The sequence below is a fragment of the Lampetra planeri genome, chromosome 15 (assembly GCF_965212315.1).
Source record: "Lampetra planeri chromosome 15, kcLamPlan1.2.h2, whole genome shotgun sequence".
In the NCBI taxonomy this organism is placed as follows: Eukaryota; Metazoa; Chordata; class Hyperoartia; order Petromyzontiformes; family Petromyzontidae; genus Lampetra; species Lampetra planeri.
The window spans coordinates 12447159-12466157 of record NC_136121.1 but is presented as its reverse complement, the minus strand read 5'-3'; the positions used below and the strand labels follow the sequence as shown (position 1 = coordinate 12466157).

Here is an 18999-nt window from a genome sequence, read left to right as displayed (position 1 = left end):
ACGTTTTTGTCACCTCTTCCGCCTGCTGCTGTACGCCGACAGCTTGACGGAGCGAGCGCGCCTCCTGAAGAACGTGTTCCGGAGGACCAACACGGCAGGGTTGCGTCGCTCCGAGTCCATGGACCAGAGTCTCCTCCGTGAGTCTGAGGCTGGGTGGTTCAGATGTATGCGCGCGTGCTGCAGTTATTTGGCGCGCGGTGCTTTAACATTGACTGTACTTTACACCGATGCGATCATGTGCATGGTTAGCGTGCTGCGCCACGAAGCCTGCAACCCGAGTCGATTCCGACCTTGATAGGCGCTCGCTAATAGCACTTGCTTTGCCCAACAGTTTGTTAAGGCTTTACGGGTGGTCTTAGTCTTGTGTGTGTGTGTGCATGCACACGTTGTGACGTTTAGCACACTGCAGTACAATTGCCAAAATCTGGGTTGAATTGGTGACACGAGGCAACATCTGAATCTGGCTTGTAGGAAGCGTGATGAGCGCAACAGGTGGCACGGCTGCCTTTGTCTCATCGAGGAGTCGGCAATCAAAATAACAAGCAGAGGGATTTTTGTTAGAATTCGTTTAACAAATTTCAATATTTCAAGAGCCGCAAGGCACGAATCTGTCCTTTTAAAGAGCCGCATTTCATTCCGGAGCCGCAGGTCGCCGGTCCTCTGGCCTAACCAAGCCTGATGGTTCTCTTGCTGCAGCAGGTACCAGCTGTAGGCTTGGTTAGTCCAAAGAAAGGTACTGATAATTGTTCTTAATGCCATCCGTCAATTCCAGGGATAATTGGCGGGGGGGGTGTTTTTTGTGTTTTGTCTCTGCGTATGCCCAACAGGCGGATTTGCCTTCTCGCAAGAAGAAAACGGTGTCGTTTCGCAAAAGGAAGTGGTGCGAGCCTACGACACAACCAAGCAGAAACCTGGTGGTGCCTAAACTCGCGGAGGGGGGCTGCGTCGCCGTGTGTTTGACTGCCTTCGTGCCCCTCGCCTGCCCCCCGCCCCCCTCACGCCCAACGTCAACGACTGCCTGCCAAGCACTTCGCTACACCCTGAAGCAGAACCGCTGAGCTGAGCTGAGCTTCCCTCTTGCCATTGTGCATCTCACACTATTTATTGTTTGACACCTTTCCCATCACTTGTTTTGCTTGGGTGTTATTTTGTTTGTACGCGCACACACACACACAGAAAGACAACGATATCCCTATAAAGCCTTTAACAGACTGTTAGGGCAAGTGCTGTTAGCGAGCACCTATGAAGGCCGGCACACCACAGAAGGGGGTGGGATGGCAAGCACCACGCCTGGCCGCCTTTGTCTCCCTAGTGGCGATGTTTACACACCGCACCAGGTACTCATTTGAGGCTGAGTCGACCTAGGGCAGGCCCAGGGGTGGCCCAGGTGTTGGTCCTGGATGGACCAACACCTGGGTCTGCTAATAAATACCACACGACCCTGCTCCCCATATACACGCACACAGGCACACACACACACGCGGTGTATAGTGACCCCATTGTGAAAGACACCCTCCCGACTCGCGTGGCTACCTAATTGAAGGCGATTGACATTTAACGTGTGAAAGCACTTTGTTTTTTATCAACTTGTTGCGTTGAATGTCGTTTAAGTTTCGTTTAAAAAAATGCAGTACTTTATTTTCTCACGCTTTGTCTGCCGTCACGGCAACAAAAAAACTTAAAACCCAACCACATTTTTATTCATGTGCTCGAAACTGTGGTTGAGTTTTATTGGTGACTAAAATGTGTTTTATTTACCTCAGCGGATTTAACTACTGAAGGAAAGGCAATGTCTGGAGCAGAAATGAAATGGGTCACTTGCCAGGATGTCAAAATTTTGAATATTGTTTAAAGGCTTACCACTGGTGGCTGGTTTCTGGTTTTGAATACCCCACCACTTTGCTTTGCTTGTTTGTTGTTAAATATTTTGACCACTTTATTTTGCTCACGCCGTTGAACGTATTCTGTTTTCTTGGGTGGATTCTCTTCGCGAAGTCCTCATGCGGCCTATGGAGATTTTACTTGCCCTAGATATAACAATGCATTGAGATTACACGCATACCCCTGTGTGGCTTTTATTGACCCCAGAATTCCGCGGGATGACCGTGGTCCGTCATGACCACGTGCATCACAACACGTATATATACACGCTCACGTTTATACGCACTGCATTAACGTTACAGGTACATATTTTGGGTGGCTGGCTTGAGCTTTATGACGAGTAAAGGCATGCGTGGATCACAGCCAAACTGGTGACAGCAGCTGAACGAAAACATGAATCACCACCGTCATCATCAATCATCATATCACCGTCATCAATCAATAATCACCACCTTGCTTGCGCGCTCTAACCCCCCCCCGCCTGTAAATCTGTAAAACGTGGCCTCCGCACGTTCCCTCCACCGCGATGGCAGCCAGCACCCCCCTCAACCCCCTTGGCCACCGGCACCCGCCGTCTCCTTTCCCACTCTCGTCACTAAAACGAGAAAACCCACAAACCGCAACCCCCCGCCGGTGATGGAGTGGGACAGCTGGTGTGAAATCACCCCTGACCTTCACCCTGTAACCCCATGGGCGACCTTGTTGCTGAGGAGACGACCCAGCGGGCTTTGTCTCCGTGCCGCTGCGCTAATTAGCCGTGAACAGCGGAGAGAAGGGGTTTGGGGGGCGGGAGGTTGGGATGATGGGGGGTATAAGGGGCGATGGGTGTGAGGGGTGTTGCGTCTGCGTCTCCCTCTCTCCATGTCTATTTCGCTTTCTGTTTCTATACCCCCCCTGCCCGCCCCGCCGCCCCCTCTTCCATTTGCTGGGTTTGAGTTGCGGGAAGATGGGGACGTTGAGCGGGCGGTGCGGGGGGGGGGTCCTTCAAGCCACTCGTCCACCAAAACAGAACGGCAGTCGCCTCCTGCGCCCGCCCGCCCGCCCGCCCCGTCGCTCCCACCTCCCTTGCTGGTTCATCCCTCGTGCTGTGCGACTGAGCATTGCCGGCCAGGGGGACAAAGAGGCCCCTGTGGAGCCGGGATTCACACGGGGATCGGCGGTGGGGGGATGCGAGGGGGGGTTAGGCAGAGAAAGGGGGTGGTACGTGGGGGTTTGTGGGCAGCGTGTTCCCTGCTATTGTCGCAATGCCCTTTTCTGCATCGTCTTTTAAAAGGGGCTTCCTTTCTTTACATCTCTGTCTGGCTCCCGAATTCTCATTTTTTTGCGTGCCCACTCTCACAACCCTGGCCGTCTCCTATCCCCTGCATCTCTCTCGGGTTTTTTTGTTACCAGTGTCTATTATGTCTGGCTGTCCTTGTATTTACATATGCTTTTTCCAGCTATTTGATTTTTTTTATTCAGTGGAAGGCAAAACTGAAACCGTATTAATCAGACATTTATTTACGAGCTGCTTGACCTGGCACGTTCTTACGAAGCTCGCTGGAACTTTGACCATTTTATCGCAATGTCATCACCATAAATCCATATATTTTCCCTTCAGCTATTTTGTCCCCAGATTCACAATCCTAATTAGGCATCCAAGTACTGTGCGCGGCATTGTGGGAAAGAAAAAAAAGGAACCCCGTTTTGTGGGCACCGCGATGTGGCTGGGTGGGTGTGGTTCGCGGGCATTGTGGCTCCATCTTTGTTGTCATCAAGATGGGGGAGAGGTGAAGGGCCCTCTGATTCCACCCATTAACAGCCATGCTCCTGCCATTGGAATGAAGGGAGGCCTCAAAGGCTGCCCTGTTAGCATTCAGGACACTGGGGCCACACCAATTATATTCCTTTCTGTGCACGAGAAAACTCTGCTTTTTTCTGGGGGGGGGGGGGGGGGGTTGGGGGTGTGGAAGTAAATGAAAAGGAACAAAACTCTCCTTCCACTGTGCCCCTAAAACTAAAAACCACTACACCCCCCCCCCTCTGCTACCCACCCACCCTTGCATACCACCAACCCCATGAATTTGGTCTTTATACAAAACTAACGTGTGTGTGTTTTGGTGGTACACGACGATTGTATTTATGAACGAGGCCCTGCAGTGATATTTTCATAACATAACAAGAGTGCTTTTTTTTTGTCGGCAAGCACTTTTGCTGTTGTTGAGATTTTCCTAAATTGCTTTTGAAATCAAAGCAAAATCCTGATGGTCAGCACAGAGAGAAGCTCTCTACCGTTTTGTGAAAGTTTAAATGAAAGAAAGTGCCTCTTGACCAAAACCAGAAACTCTACAGAGCGCGAGTGTTTCTTAAACAGCCTCATTTTAGAAGCATCTGCCCTCTGTCCATGCTCTCCGTTCATTCACCGTAACCACACGACCAAACAAGTCAAAACAGAAATGTGATGTAGTTTGAGTACAGATAATTGTCCCGAGGAGAGTAGGTGGTGCTTGCGTGCGTGCGTGCTCTTGTGAGTTTGTGTTCACATTTGTGTTGTGTATGCTTTTTGTTTGTCAAGTTCACTGTAGATTTCTCGTACTAAAGTTTGATTCGTTTCAGTCTTCGTGATGTGCAGTAAAATGCCTGTGGCTCATAGAGTCAAACAAAAGTATCCTGGCAGGTCAAATGGAAAACGTAGACGCTGCAATGTAACGTCAAAATGTGCATGTGAACAAGGTTATTGCAGACAAATGGATTTTCACTACGTTTTTTTTCTCTATAAATATTTGCATATGTTTAAGTTACTTAATGAAAAAAACTTTACAATTCTCACTGCATTCTGTGGGCTTGTGACTAAAATGTTGTTTGCAGTATTGTGAATGTTCTTCTGAGTCCTTTGGGAATATAAAAAAACGCAAAATATCACTTTTGCATTTCCAAAGGTCTAGTTTGTCTTAAATGACCAAGTTGTGTGTTTCTCTTCCTTTACGTGGACAAAACGAAGTAAACGTTCGAACAAATCCGTTAACTACTGAGTTATAAAGTGCACGGCACAAAGCGGAGGTGCGACCGTGAATGCGCCGTGCTGCGCCGCACCAACGGAAGTCGATCCACTGGCTTATAACTCCCAGCTTTTTCAGATCCGCAGGAAGACCACGGGGGTCCTCTGTTCGCGTTACAAGTTGGCACGCATGCCTCTGTCCGTCGGCCGTCGTCGCCCGCGCCTTGAGCCGCTCGTTCGCGCCGCTGTGCGTCGGCGGCGCGTCTACCGAAGGTGCCGCATGATGCTCGGAATGGCTCTCTCGTGCCCAATCTCGCGGCGGCGTCTCCTCCTCGTCGTCTCGTCGTCGTCGTCCGTGTGTGCGCCTCTCTCGGGCATGGGTGTGTGCGAGTAAATGGCCGGTGCTTGCTCCACATCACAAGGAACCCCCCCCCTCACCTTCCACACAACTCCTATTTATTGAAGCGCGTCACGGCGGTTGCATGGCCAGCGCTCATCTCTTGAGCCCGTTTGCAAGGGGTTTCCTGTATATTTGTGTTTTTTGTTTTGCTGTTTATTGTTGTCGTCTTATTAAAGAACAACTTTCAAAATTAAAGTGTCGACGCCGCTGGATAGGTTTTTGTTGTTGTTTGCCCGCCGGTGCAAAACGTAAAGATTTGCATGTTACTCTGGGTGGGTTTGAACAAGAAACGTATAGTAGACATGATGTTGATTTGAAGCTTTCGTGACTGCAGAAATCTATACTCGTTGGTTCTTTCGGTAAAGTCACGTAGGTAGAAAATAAAATAAATCACGGCGTTTCAGGCGTAACACAAGCATCTGTCATCGGGTGCTTCCCCACCTTAATTTATTTTATACCTACGTGACTTTACCGAAAGAACCAAAGAGTATAGACCAAGGGTGGCACAGTCGGGTTTTTTACAATCGGGTTTAATTGTCTTTTCATCTGAGATTGGGAGAAATCTGGTGTAATTGGTTCTAATTGCAGAACCGCACTTCGCCAATTTCTCAACGATGGGCTTCATTCCAAGCTAAGGAACTCACTGGCGCCCACGATTGTGGAGAAGCTCCTCGTGTTCATCACGACCAACCTGCCCGCCGCATTCTACGACTACCCCGTGTCCGACGGCCCCGAGTACGATAGCAGCACCGACGAGGAAGCAGCCTAAGCCTTGGATCAGAGTTTCGTATTCATTTAACCGGGCTTTAATTCCCCGAAATCGGGCTTAATTGTATTAAAGAAAAAACTCGATGCCTGCCGCTGGAAAAATCGGGGTTTTCCCACCCATGGTATAGACATGATGTGTTTTTGACAAGCGATTTAATAGAATGAAGGCTACTGCGGCTGCAGACGGTGTGAAAAAAATCATGCATTTGGATATGCTCACCCCCCCCCCCCATGTGTTATGTTTGGTATTATATACAAGAACATCTGGGTCACATAAGTTGAAATGTGTAATGGGGTGGGGTACAGGATGTTCGGGATATAAAAACCGTGGTGTATGTTTAATGTAATTCGTTTTTTCTGAACCCAAAAATACCTCGCTGCTTCCTCGAGACCTGTCAAGAAGATCCTACTAATAATAATCCGGAAAGATTTGAAGTTTGAACAGACGGAACCTTTCTAAGATGCATCTTAATCGCACGCGTTAAGACTTTCTAAAACTCGAGTCGGCGCGACCCACTGAGCTGCCCTGTCTCTCCGCGTTGACCAATTTACTCCCCGTCGCAATACAAATTAAGTCGTTGTCACGCTTCACGCACCTGATGATTGTTAAACACGTCGCACGTGACACGCAAAGCAATCGCGTGGAACACGCGCGCGCACAGCGAGATCTTAATTTGAATCGGATCTATTAACGAAGTGTTAATTGCTTAGCGTATCACCTGGAACTTGTTTAACACTCATCGGGTGAGTGCAGCGGGGAAGAAATTAATTTGTATTTAAAGTCAATTGGTAAGCAAAGTAAGACGTAGCGTGGTGGGTGCAAAAATGTTAATGTATCTCTATTAAAAAAAACTATCCTGAGAAATAACGTTTTGGCAAAACACGAAATGAGAAGTGCAGATTTTAGCCCTGTTTATTTTGTAAAAACATGGTTGTTGTACAGTAACAAGTAATGACGATTTCAGTTCAGAAACATTGGCACCGTATTAATAATTACGAAAGCTTTTTACAATATCGTAGTGCAGACACAAACGTAGCATCGGCTCTGAAGCACAGGTGACTCGTCACAGCCCTTAGCACAGCATTAACCGGCGTGTGTGTGTGTGAATAAGGCGTATGTGTGTGTGTAAGGTAGGTGTGTGTGTGTAAGGCGGCCCGGAGCGAATAGAAAGATTGATCTATTCGCTCGCTAACAGCACTTGCCCCCACAGACTGTAAAGGCTACACGTCTTTATGCACACCCAAATGTTTAATATGTCCATGGTTTGTGTGTTACCAATGTACAGTTAATTTAACAAAGTACTGCTCTGGATTGCCGTATCTCGAGGTTGTTGCACATTGCACCGTGCTAGTGGCGTTCATTAGTTTATAGCAACACTGACCGATTTCATGGATTTTTATTTTAAAAAACAACGCATTTTCATGACAATAAGCCGCTCCAAATCACCTGAATTGCGCTCCCAATGTCGTTGGATCGTGGGCACCGCTAAGCAGAGTTGAGCCGAGCGCGTTTGGATGTGCGACCACTAACTCGCACTGGACCAGCGTGGTGAAGTATGGTCAAATAAACCAACCACGACTTGTAACCACATGCGGAGGCCCTCGGTTGGCAATATGGGCAGTACACTGGGGCCACAGTAAACGTAATGTTGGATCATTTTTGCACACTTTTCTGGCGTCTCATTTTCAAAACATGGCCCTCACTCCTTTTTTCCATTCCCCATACACATGGCCAAGGCCTCATTTCTCTTGGAATATTTTTCCAGCACCTCCCAAACGGTGATATCGAGTGCGGAGTGAATGTGTTTTTTCCTGAGCTCAGCCCCAGACACCTCCGATTTAAATGAAGCCCCGCAGCGCACAGCATATAAGCACTTAATTTATGATAAACAATTCTGTGGGTTTCTTAAAAAAAAACACATCTTTATCGGTAATGGCTAAAACAAGTCACGAGTGTCAGGGGCTAGAGACAGCCACAATTACGTAAGCGCTATTTATAAACTATTAAGAGACTCACGTGAACAATAACGGGCCATTGTAATGGGGCAGAAGAGGCCTTTAAATATCATTAAATTCTACATTTGCTATTCAAGAGTAAATCCCAAGCGGTTTAATGAGTATGCAGGGGCCCTGCACGTGAACACAATTAACTATTCTCTGTGTGTGTGCGCGTAGCAGCGGGTAAAGGCGATGCAGAATTGCAGGGGCATTACACAGTGAACGTTTTAAAATATATATAAATAAAACTGATGTCACCTTGTGCCCCCGGTGTACATTAGGCATTGCCTAATGACAAAACGAGACCGCTTTTTTTAAATTATTATTTAAAAAACCACACAAGAGCGCAAGATCTTGTCATTATAATCTCCCCTCCCCTCCGCACCGCGTCTGTATAATTGTATAATCTTAATTGTAAGGAATGGTTGTTGCTGGTGCTGCGTAAGCTGATTTTAATGTTGGCGAGAATAGACAATTGCTCCCGCACGCACGAAACGACTGTACAGTAATATATGTACTTAGTACAAAATAAATGGCAATATATCAGCCTCCAGCCGCACCAACACTCGCGGCGAGTATTAATGCGGCTTAATTATCGCGGATTGGTGGTCGCCCGACAGACCCAACTCGCTTGGTTTAATAGAGACATCTTCTCTCACGCTCGCTCGCTCGCTCGCTTTTTGTGGTTTAAAAAAAAAAGCCGGCGTGCAGATATTTACTACGTTCGTAATAAAGTTCAGCAAACGTACGCCGACTTATAATTTATAACATGCACATAGAGTGACGGTGAAAACGGAGTACTCGAGAAGGAAGCAGTAACAATGTTGCTGCTGAAATCTAACATTTTTAGAGAACACTAAACTGCCGAATTCATGAAATTGGTGTGCCAATTTAAACTTCCGCTTCAATTCCTCGTGGAACCGATGAAGCACGGATAGAGACGTGGACCCGGATTTAACGACACAATCCTACAGGTACAAATCCAGACAGAATCCAAGCCATTGACCGAGCGTGGGCGCACACCTTTAGATATGGTGAGAATTCACTTGAACCTGATGAGGCACGCATGAACAAAATAAACACGCACACACCCGTGACTCGTCATCAATGGACCACATCACCTCGTTCCGATGCTGTGCACGTGGCACGCTTCTGAACCCGTGATGCGAATGCGCAAAAAAAACACTGGACATGAAATTAAGAGCTGCATCTCACCGGGAGATGATGGGACGGAGGAATCAACGCGTGTGCGGCCAGGTACTATAGCTGGATTACTATCATTATAATTACATCTCAGGATCGTGACAGGAGGTGACCACGTAGGGAGGCCATAATCCAGCAGTGGATTGCCCATGGCTGCTGCTGCTGATGATGATGACGATGAAACGACAGAGCGACTTGCGCAAATCACACGTTTCGGGCGTGGAGTCTGGCAACGTTCACTTCGCGGGCCAGAAGCACACTTGGGGAGGCGTGTCCCTCGTCCGGTTGGGCGTTCATTCTCTTCACCTCGGCGACTGTCGAAGACCCGCGTCGTCAATCTCCGTCTTCCCCCCACGACTCCCACCGCCATCCGCGGGGACGTGCGCTCGCACGCGCTTCAGACGCACATGTGAGCCGGGGCCACGCCGCCCTCTTCCTGGCTCGGCGCTCCGCTGTGCCGCGGGGGCGCCGAGCCCGCCGCCGCCGTCGCTGCTTGACCCAGGCCATTGGCCTCTGGCGCGGAGCCGTTGGCCGTCCCCCCGGGGCCCTGCACGGCTTCTCCGGCCGCGGGAACGGTCCCCGGCGCCGGAGCCTGGGTCGCCGCCGCCGCCGCTGCGGTGGCCGCGAGCTGCTGCTGCTGCTGCTGCTGGGCCGCTGCCCGCGCTGCGTCGCCCGGCGCCGGAGCTCCCAGAGCGGGCCGGACCCCGGCCTCGCTCGCAGAGTGCGCGTGTCCGTGCGGCGCGTGCCCGTGCATGGCGTACGCCTGCGCCTGAGCTTGCGCCTGAGCTTGAGCTTGCGCCTGCGCGTGCGCCTGCGCGTGCGCCTGCGCGTGCGCCTGGCCGTACTCGCCCTGCACCGAGTAGATCACGTACTGCTGGGGCCGCATGAACAATCCCGCGGCCGCTGCCGCTTGCTGCTGCTGCTGCTGGTGATGGTGAAATTGCTGCTGCTGCTGCTGCTGTTGCTGCTGCTGGTGGTGGTGATGGTGCGCCGCGTGGAACGGGTACCCGTAGGGGTAGCTGTAGTAAGTGTTCACCGTGTCCACGGGGCCGGCTCGCCCGGCCACTTGCGCAGAGGAGGCGCACAGAGCGGGAGCCTTGAGCATCATCGCGGCACCACCAGGGGCGATGTGTCCCCCGGTTTGCGCTCTGCCTGGCCCGACCGGCATCTTGAAGTTCAGCTGATGATGCTGCTGCTGCTGCCCGGGCATCTGCCCGCCTCCTTGAGCCTTGTAGGACGCCGCGGGCGCGTTGGCGGTCATCCCGGGCGCGTTGGGGGCGCCGTTGGACGTGGAACTGGTGGCGCTGCTGGATTGGCGAGAGGGGGCTCTCGCAAAACCAGCTCCGGCGCCGTGGCCGGCTGCCCCGGCCACGGAGCCCGGAGCTGCCCCGGGTATCATGGGCAGCGTCTCGAGGAGGCGCGACTGGGCGGCCTGGCGGCTCTGCGCCGCCTGGCGCTTGGGGCGCAAGCAGCGGCAGCAGCACACGGCGATGAGGGAGCCCACGAGGATGAACGCCACGAAGATGGCTCCGACGATGAGGAAAGGCACGTAGATGGGCACTGTGGAGACAGAGGCGGGAGGCGGGAGGCGGGAGGAGGAGATTGGAGTTGACCTTTTTTTCTAATTCGGTAAAAAAGCTCAATATTTGAAGAGCCTCAATGCGTGTGAATACGAGATGGTGGGTCCTTAATAAATGACAGCATGAAGCGGTCCTTAAAGAGGCACGTGCGGCTCCAGAGACGCAGGTTGCCGAGCCCTGGTTGAGCCACTGGCAGTGGCAGTGGCTCAACCAGGGGTCCGCAACCCATTCCATGAGCAGTAGCCCACTGCTCATGGGATGGAGGGCCTCGCCCGTGCATCCCCCTTGGGGTTGTGAGGTCACGCTGGAAATCAGCTGTTCACCAAGTCGTGAATTCATTTGCGACAAAGTTTACGAGTGGGGTTCAATATTTGTTAATGTGGAATGATTTTCATCATCCGTAATAGAGGTTGTTTTTGGGTTAGAGCGCGTAAATATATAATCTTACCCAAAAAAAACTCTTATGGATATTGCTCGCGAAAGCCTCCTACGTGTTAAATTCATTTTCATCGTGTTTGGTGAATTCGAACGCAGGATGGGGTATATATATGTGGATACAATGAGCATTTTTATTTTTTTCAAATAACATATTCACATTTGCCTCACTAGTTGCATATGTACAGATGCACCTCTTTGTCAATCCACTGCTGGATGATGGCCTCCCCACGCCTCAAGGGTTGTGGAGGTTATTTGGCCACAATGTTGTGGCTTGGCTCTCCAACACACCGGTGTTGCTGTACTAGTGACGAATTGGCACGTTCTGTTTACGTGACAACCCTTACTAGTTGGCTGTGTCGGGAGGTGGTGGGTTTTAACGACACATTTATATATTTACACGCTCTAACCCCCAAAAAAACCTCTTTTGGATAATATTGGTCGCAAACGTGTTAAACTAGTTGGCCATACTTCACCACGCTCGCCAGTGCGGGGGTTTGAGGCGGGGAGCATACATGTGGAAGCATAGTGCAGTACAACAATGGATTTTGCTGCACTGTCATCTGCTACGCGCGTTGTGTAAGCCCCGGAGCAGCCCACAACAACAACAGCAACAGCAACCTGATAATTGCACAACAGCAACCTGTTTTCCGCAGGCTGTAATGCATAGCACATTCTGGGTGTGCTGTTCATAGGAAGCCACCGGAGTTATGCCCTTTTAAATCTAGATTGAAAACTCATTTATTTAGAACTGCTTTTTTGTGTTTAGATTAATATCCTTCCCCGCACCTCCAATTCAGCACGGTTGGCTACGTACGGTGCAAAAGAAGTTCGTACATACATAGGGCGTCATCAATGAGTGGTTTAGAAATGAATGATACATAAATTACTCCAAGCCCACCAAGCAAAGGTTTGCTCAGGAGGCGACACGTGCTTTCACTTAAGGCCCTACCCCCACTGCAATCACACACACCACCACCACTATCACCACCACCATCACCACCACCAACGCGTCAAATTAATTACGCGAAGACAGAAAAGAAGCGCTCTCCGCAAATGCATGTCAGGATTTAAAGCCCGCATTTTTTCGATTAGGCTCGGCAATACTAACAAATGGAGCTTATTTGATTGGACTCGTTGATAAGAGGATTACCGTGAGCCAGGAGCCAGGCTCCACACACTCTTCTTGTTTTGTCGGCGGCCGGGAGTCGGATTTACCGCAATTACTTTTTTTTCGGCGGAATTTCGGGGGGTGCGTGTGAGAGCGGCGGTGCAGTGGGTTACCGCACCGCCGCTCACCTCGCCTCCTCTAGCGCCCTGAGTTTTGTTCGAGTCACAGCTGCTGACGGAAGGTAACACCTGCAACCCCAACCTTGTAGCAGGGGCAGACTCATTCAGGTGGCGAATAATGCCCAAACGTAATCCAGCAGTTGATTTTGCGAAGGGAATTCCACAAGCCTCGATCGTGTGGAATTCCCTTCCTCGGTCGGTCAGGGAATCTTGAGTCTGTTACCTTTTTTTTAACTGCGTCTTCAAGCTGATCTCTTGTCACTGCAGGTTTTTTTTCCGTAACTTAAGCTTCATGTAAAGCGCTTTGAGGCCTTATGCGAATTGTGCAATAGCAAAAACACCCCCGAGTTTATTATAATATATATTACTATTACAACTGTAAGAGACCGACAAGGCACGTAGTCTCTATTGCCAAGTTATTATAGAGAAGAAAAAAAACCAACCACCTCACATTAGTCAATAACACTGCGCTAAAATGGAAAAATATTTTCTCGACGCAGTTTGAGGGAAATGGCCCTTCTTAAGTGTCCCCGAGTTCTTAAGAGTGTGTAACTTTGTTCAATAAAAAAAACACGTAGTAACACTCATCTACGATCACTTTATATTCGCTGTTCGTTGCTGGCCGCTAGGCGTTTTGAGTCACTGGACAGGTAACTCATTCGGGGTCACTGCGTGCCATCTGCCGCTTCACAGCGCTCGGTTTGTTGTCGTTCCCCCGCATCTCCGATTAAGCACGGTCGGCTACGTAAGGTGCGAAAGAAGTTCTATATACCGTGTACACGCTAAAGACCCCGTGACGTCGTGCGCAAGAGTAGGCCGCTGTGTGCCAGAGTCGTGGTCCAAATTTGAAAAATGACACCGCTAGAATGACTGCAAAACAGAGTCATGAGACTCGATGAGGCTTTCCTGAGCAAACAAGCGTAATTATAACCATAGCATTCATAAAAGTAACCGTGGTTCAAAATAAAAGGTGGATCTGTCTTGAGTGGCGACTGAGGAGGGGCGACTCGAACGCTCGTTCTGCGACATCGAAACACGCACACGCCTTGACCGTGTGTAGGGCCAGGCACGAAGAGGGACGCAATTGTGGTGGTAGTGGTGGCGGGGTGGTGATGCCCAACAAGGAGGGGTTTCAGGTTGACCCAGAATCCGTGATGCATGGAAAGTGTCGCGAATTAGCTGACTGCATGAATGCGTCTCCTTTGAGAAAAACAAAAAAAAATCCGAAATATTCTTATCATGACTACCTATCGGCATAGGAAGTTGTTGCCACGTGTGGCCGGCTGCTCTAGTGCTTGAGCGTGAAGAAGGAAGCGCACCTCCAATTAGCACGGTTGGCTACGTACGGTGGGAAAGAAGTTAAACATACATACAAGCGACACAGGCAGGCAGTGGAGATTGGCTTTGGCGTGCGGTCTCACGATCAGCTTGTGTAAGCAGTTGTGTGTAGTAAGTGTGTAGTGTGTGTAGTAGTAAGTATGTAGTGTGTTGTCCGGCAAAAACAACCCCCTACCTCCTTGTCGGTGCCGGACTGCAACACTGTGGTGGGCAGTGCCATGGGGGGAGGGCCAATTTAGATTGGCCATTCCCTTCATGGCATTTAGAAACACCACAGTGGCCAAATGGGGTCTCTGGACGGGTGTGAGGGGCTGGTAACCCCTCCACCTTGCATAAATTACCACCAAACCACGATTGAAACATTTAATAAAGCTTGTGCCGGAGGCCCCGGGGGGACAGGTGTCTATGACGTCTCCGGGTCAAACCCCATTTGGCGGAGCCAGGAGACTGAATGCTTACCCTCAGGGCTACTCCAGAAACAAAAAAAAACACTATGGGTGGCCACGTGGAATGTTCGAATGCTCACTGCGGAGGAGAGGCTGCCACTCCTCTGTCGGGAGCTGGACTGGTACTGCCCACATCTCTGGTATCCAGGAGGTCCGGTGGACCGGCTCTGGCTCCTGCCACCATGAGAGGTGGACAGTCCTCTACTCGGGGCAGGAGACTGCCAAACAACAGGGAGTAGCTCTTCTTCTAAACAAAAGAATGAAGGGGGTGTGGGAGTGTGGCGGTGAGGTGTAGGAAGCTGTAAGCCCCAGGCTACTTTGGGCTTGCCTTCCCATCAATCAGAGGCGAGGAATGGTGGCCGTGGTTACTTATGCCCCTACCAAAGACGAACATCCGTGGAGGGATGCAGGCAAAGCCGATGACCTCCTGTCACAGGTGCTAGCTAAAGTGGCCCCTCGGGATAGTCATCTTGTTGGGTGACTTCAAAGCCCGAGTTAGTCATGATGCTGGCACCTGGTCTGCAGTAATTGGAAGACATGGGCCAGATCACCTCAATAACAATGGCAGGAGGCTGCTAGATTTTTGTGGAGCCCATGGACTTGTAATTACCAACACGTTGTTCTGGCATTGGCGCATCCACCCAACATCATGGATGCATGCCGGGTCCAAGCACGAACATCTGCTGGACTACATAGTGATGGAACAGCGGATGCGGGTCCATGTCCTTGACACCAGGACCTGCCATGGAGCTGATCTGCCCACTGACCATCGACTTGTCATCTGTAAGATGCACCTGCCATTCTTCCACTCCGGTGGTGGGTGTACACCCAGGACCCCATTCAAACCCATAGTGGCATGGTCTCAGCTAGCTGATGAAAGTTGCAAGCGAGAATTTCATCATCACTTCCAGCTGGGGTTGGCATCGTCCCCCACTCCTCCTGATGTCGAGGGGAAATGAGCGAGGTTTAGGAATTTGGCTCATGCAGCTGCAATGGCTGCTTTGAGTATATGGTCCAGACCTCCCCAGAGACCCTCGCTGACAGAGGAGGTGTTCAGGCTGGCTGAGAAAAAGCGACAGGCCCACTCTCACCATCTACAGCATCCCACGTCAGAGAATGAGGCTTACTTTAGCCTTTGCTCGGAGGTTTTGAGAGTCGTGAGGCACTGCAAGGATGGGTGGTGGTCGTGGGTTGATGAGGAGATGGAATCTGCCTCAATGCCCCGCAATCACACATCGCTCTTTAATTCTATCAACAAAGTTACCTGCAGCACCACATCTATTACCATCATTAGGGGAAAGAACGGTGATCCAATATCCGACCCCCCAGAACAGGTTTGCAGATTTGCTGAACATTATCTGTGAAGTCCTGGGGGAGGGGAAATCCCTGAGCCTGGAAAACATCGTGGGACAAAGTGGGGATGTCCCTGCTGAGGCTGCGGTGCTTCAAATATTGGAAGAAGAAGTCACCCCCTGTGAGTGGCTGGTGGAGGTGCCATCTGTTGAGGAAGTACTGAAGGCGATCTGGAGTCTGAGACCAGGAAAGGCACCGGGCAGAGATGATCTCCCAAGTGAAATGCTGAGGGAGGGTGACGTTTGTGCACAGACTGCCCAACATGACATCATAACAGTCTGGACCACTGGATGGGTTCCGCAGGATTGAAAGGATGCCCTGGTGGCCCCCTTCTTTAAGAAGGGGGACTGCACAGACTGTAACAACTACGGGGGCATCTCACTCCTCAGTGTGCCAGGAAATGTCCTGGCAAGGATTATTCAACATCGCCTTGCCAGGCACGCTGAGGAGAGGCTTGCAGAGCCCCAATGTGGTTTCAGGAAAGGGCGGTCCTGCACAGATGCCATGTTTGTTCCGTCTGCTACTGCAGAGGGAATTCCAACAAGACCTACTTCTCTGCTTTATTGACCTGGTCAAGGCCTACAATACCATCAGTAGGCCTGGGCTCTGGGTTTTTCTTCGTGCTTTCAGAGTCCCTGACCGTCTTCTCACGATCATTAAGGACATTCATGATGGTGAGTGGGCCCGGGTAAAACTACGTGGCCGGGAGGCGCTGCTGCTGAACCTGGAGCTTGCCACTAAGAGGTGGGGTCTTACAATCAGCTCCACCAAAACTAAGCACCTGCCTGGGTATTTTGTACCATCGGACACTCCACCCCCACAACTCCCAATTGGTTAGAGGGCAGTTGTGGAGATTCCTGGCCACAGCGAACATCGGCCGTAGCGAGTGATGTCTGAACCGGTCCAGAGTCAAACTCTGCCCCCGCGTCCCCACTCCGCTTACACCTTGCCGGCTCCGAGACGTGGCGAGGCATGGTTCAAACTAGGGCTGAACGATTTTGGGAAAATATCTAACATGCGATTTTTATGACAGATATTGCGATTGCGATTTGATTTGCGATTACATTTTTTAAAAGTAAAGCTTCAGTTAAATATTCACTGTGACATAGATTTAAAACATGTGATGGAGCATTACTACATGATACAATCAAACTATGAACTGCTCTATATATTATAATGCAAGGATGAAAACTTAAAAGATATTAATTGCTTCCAACATGTCATTATTAATTGAAATAGAACAATCAAACATAGAACAATTGTTAAGCTAAATAAATAAAGTTATAATAACAAAAAATTAAACAATTCCAATAAGAAAGTAATCGGACTTTTCATATCGCCAAAAATCGCAGCCTTTGCGATTTGCTAATCGCATTGTTTCAAATTTCGATTTGAAATCGATTAATCGTTCAGCCCTAGTTTAAACCCAGCCTTGCAGGGACTGTGGCTGTACAAGACTCGTCTCATTACTCACTTGGCGTCTGCTCCAGTGAAGCTCACAAGGCATCATCGACTCCACCAGCCATAACCTCCCCCCGCATCCTATCCCAAGTTAATTTCAGTTGATCAAACTTCTCACTCGCCACGATTACAGCGCCGGTCCTTATCACTAAATCCCCAATGCGTAGAGGGGTTTCAATTGGTAAGCGCGTGTTGTTCGGCATGGATTCCGACATTTCCATTCAACCTGCCCAGGGAGAGCTTTTGTTTTTACTAACTTAAATTCTGAACCATTGTGAAGAAGATTCCGGCACGTGGAGCGAAACGTCGGATGTCATTGCCGGAGATTACACGGTTACAACCCAAGAATGCATCGGGAGAATTAAACTAATCCCCGAGTCACACGAGCGCGTTCCAACTCGGTTGTATCGAGATTTGGCATGCGTAGAAGTTAGGGTACTTTTCCCGGAAGTTTAAACCGCGCAATGGTTATGTTAAAGAACCACACCATAAGCACAATGGACTCGCTCAATGTCGTTCCTAGGACTTGAGATGTCACGATTATCCAAGATGTGTCGTGGAGTAGGGCGAGTGACTTGTGTGTGTGTGTGCATCTGTTCAGAGAATGGATGACACCGGCTTGATTGATGCATCCATGCAACTGTGCTGAGCTGCCTGCCCGGGTGTTGTATGTTTAAAGGTCGTAGTCTTGCGTGAGTGTAGGCATGCAAAGCTCCGTGCACACTCTGTGTGTGTGTGGATCTGTGGTCCAGCAGTCAGCACACTGCGAACCCGTAAACCCGAGTTCGATTCCGGCTCACGGCCAGTAACCGTGGATATTATTTGAACCGCTTCTGCCCTAGGTCGACCCAGCCTCACACGAGTATCCGGTGTGGTGCGTAAACATCGGCACTGGGGATACAAAGGCGGCCGGGCGTGGTGCTGGGCACCCGCCCACACTTGTGCCGTGTCGGCCTTAATTGTTGCTCGCTAACACCACTTGCCCCAAGAGTTTGTTGAGGCTGTACAGGGGGATCTTTGTCTTTGTCTTTGCGTGTGTGTGTGTGCGCGTGTGTGTGTGTGCGCGTGTGTGTGTGTGCGAGTGCGCGTGTGTGCGCGCGCGCGCGCGTGTGTGTACGTGTGTACGCGTGTGTGTGTGCGTGTGTGTGTGTGTGCATGCGCGTGTGTGTGTGCGCGTGTGTGTGCGTGCGCGCGCGTGTGTGTGTGTGTGTGCGCGTGTGCGTGTGCGCGTGTGTGCGCGTGCGTGTCACTGGCTCGTACGCGCAGAGGCTCCGGGTGGCGCGTCGCCCTCCTTGCCCTGTCCCCCCGGCGGCTCCGTGCGGTCGTTCCGGCACTGCCCCTGGTCCAGCCTCGCCTCTGGCGCCGTGCAGCAGTAGCGCAGCGAGCACGAGCCGCAGCAGATGGTCGCCTCGGCCGTGTCGAATCGTTCGGGGCACGGGAAGCCGTCGTGCCAGGTCCCGCTTGGGTCCAGCCACCCGTGGCAGTACTCTGCGCTGGCGCGCACGCAACGCGCCGCTTGCAACAGGAGCAGCAGCAGTAGGCAGGGCAGCAGTCGCCACAACGGATGTTGCCCGGCTGTCCGATGTTGCGCCATCTCCTCCCTCCTCCTCCTCCCTACGACTCTCCCGCGTGAGCCGCCGGCGGGCACACGGGCCGGGGACCTGCTGCTGTGTTGGGTCGCCGGTGATCGTCGACTCGCCTCCGCTCGGGATTAGGGTTCACTCCGCTGGACCATGGAGGCAGAGATGGAACCCCCACGCAGGGGAGAGGGGGGGGTCGAAGCGAGCAAAAGTCCCAGAACGCCCCTAAAGGCTCCCCTACCTGGAGCGGACCGCCTCGGGCCCCGTGGCTTGACGTCGTCCCCCTCCC

The 18999-nt window shown here is 50.9% G+C and overlaps 2 protein-coding genes across 3 annotated transcripts in view; one reads left to right on the top strand and one right to left on the bottom strand.

The window, feature by feature from the left end:
* The window catches only part of ATP8A1 (ATPase phospholipid transporting 8A1), a 115755-nt gene extending 112720 nt beyond the window's left edge, over nucleotides 1-3035 (top strand). For both annotated transcript variants that reach the window (XM_078601099.1, XM_078601100.1), the window contains 2 exons: nucleotides 43-137; nucleotides 828-3035. In XM_078601099.1, the coding sequence (XP_078457225.1) occupies nucleotides 43-137; nucleotides 828-925 (193 nt within the window). In that variant the 3' untranslated portion in view covers nucleotides 926-3035. The remainder of the gene's footprint in view (nucleotides 1-42; nucleotides 138-827) is intronic.
* A 3886-nt stretch (nucleotides 3036-6921) lies between these two features.
* LOC144722738 (uncharacterized) lies at nucleotides 6922-18724 on the bottom strand. Its single transcript, XM_078601097.1, has 2 exons — nucleotides 18391-18724; nucleotides 6922-10787 (listed from the first exon to the last, which is right to left on the bottom strand). The coding sequence occupies exons 1-2, from the start codon at nucleotides 18722-18724 to the stop codon at nucleotides 9625-9627; spliced, it is 1497 nt and encodes a 498-aa protein (XP_078457223.1). The 3' UTR covers nucleotides 6922-9624.
* Nucleotides 18725-18999: the final 275 nt, after the last annotated feature.

What these genes read in the sequence shown, in the direction of transcription:
- LOC144722738 (XM_078601097.1), bottom strand. Translation starts at nt 18,724, where the DNA reads ATGGCGCAACATCGGACAGCCGGGCAACATCCGTTGTGGCGACTGCTG. An exon ending in GCCACCCGGAGCCTCTGCGC is followed by an intron (nt 10,788 to 18,390) that starts GTACGAGCCAGT and finishes CTGTCTCCACAG; the next exon opens with TGCCCATCTACGTGCCTTTC.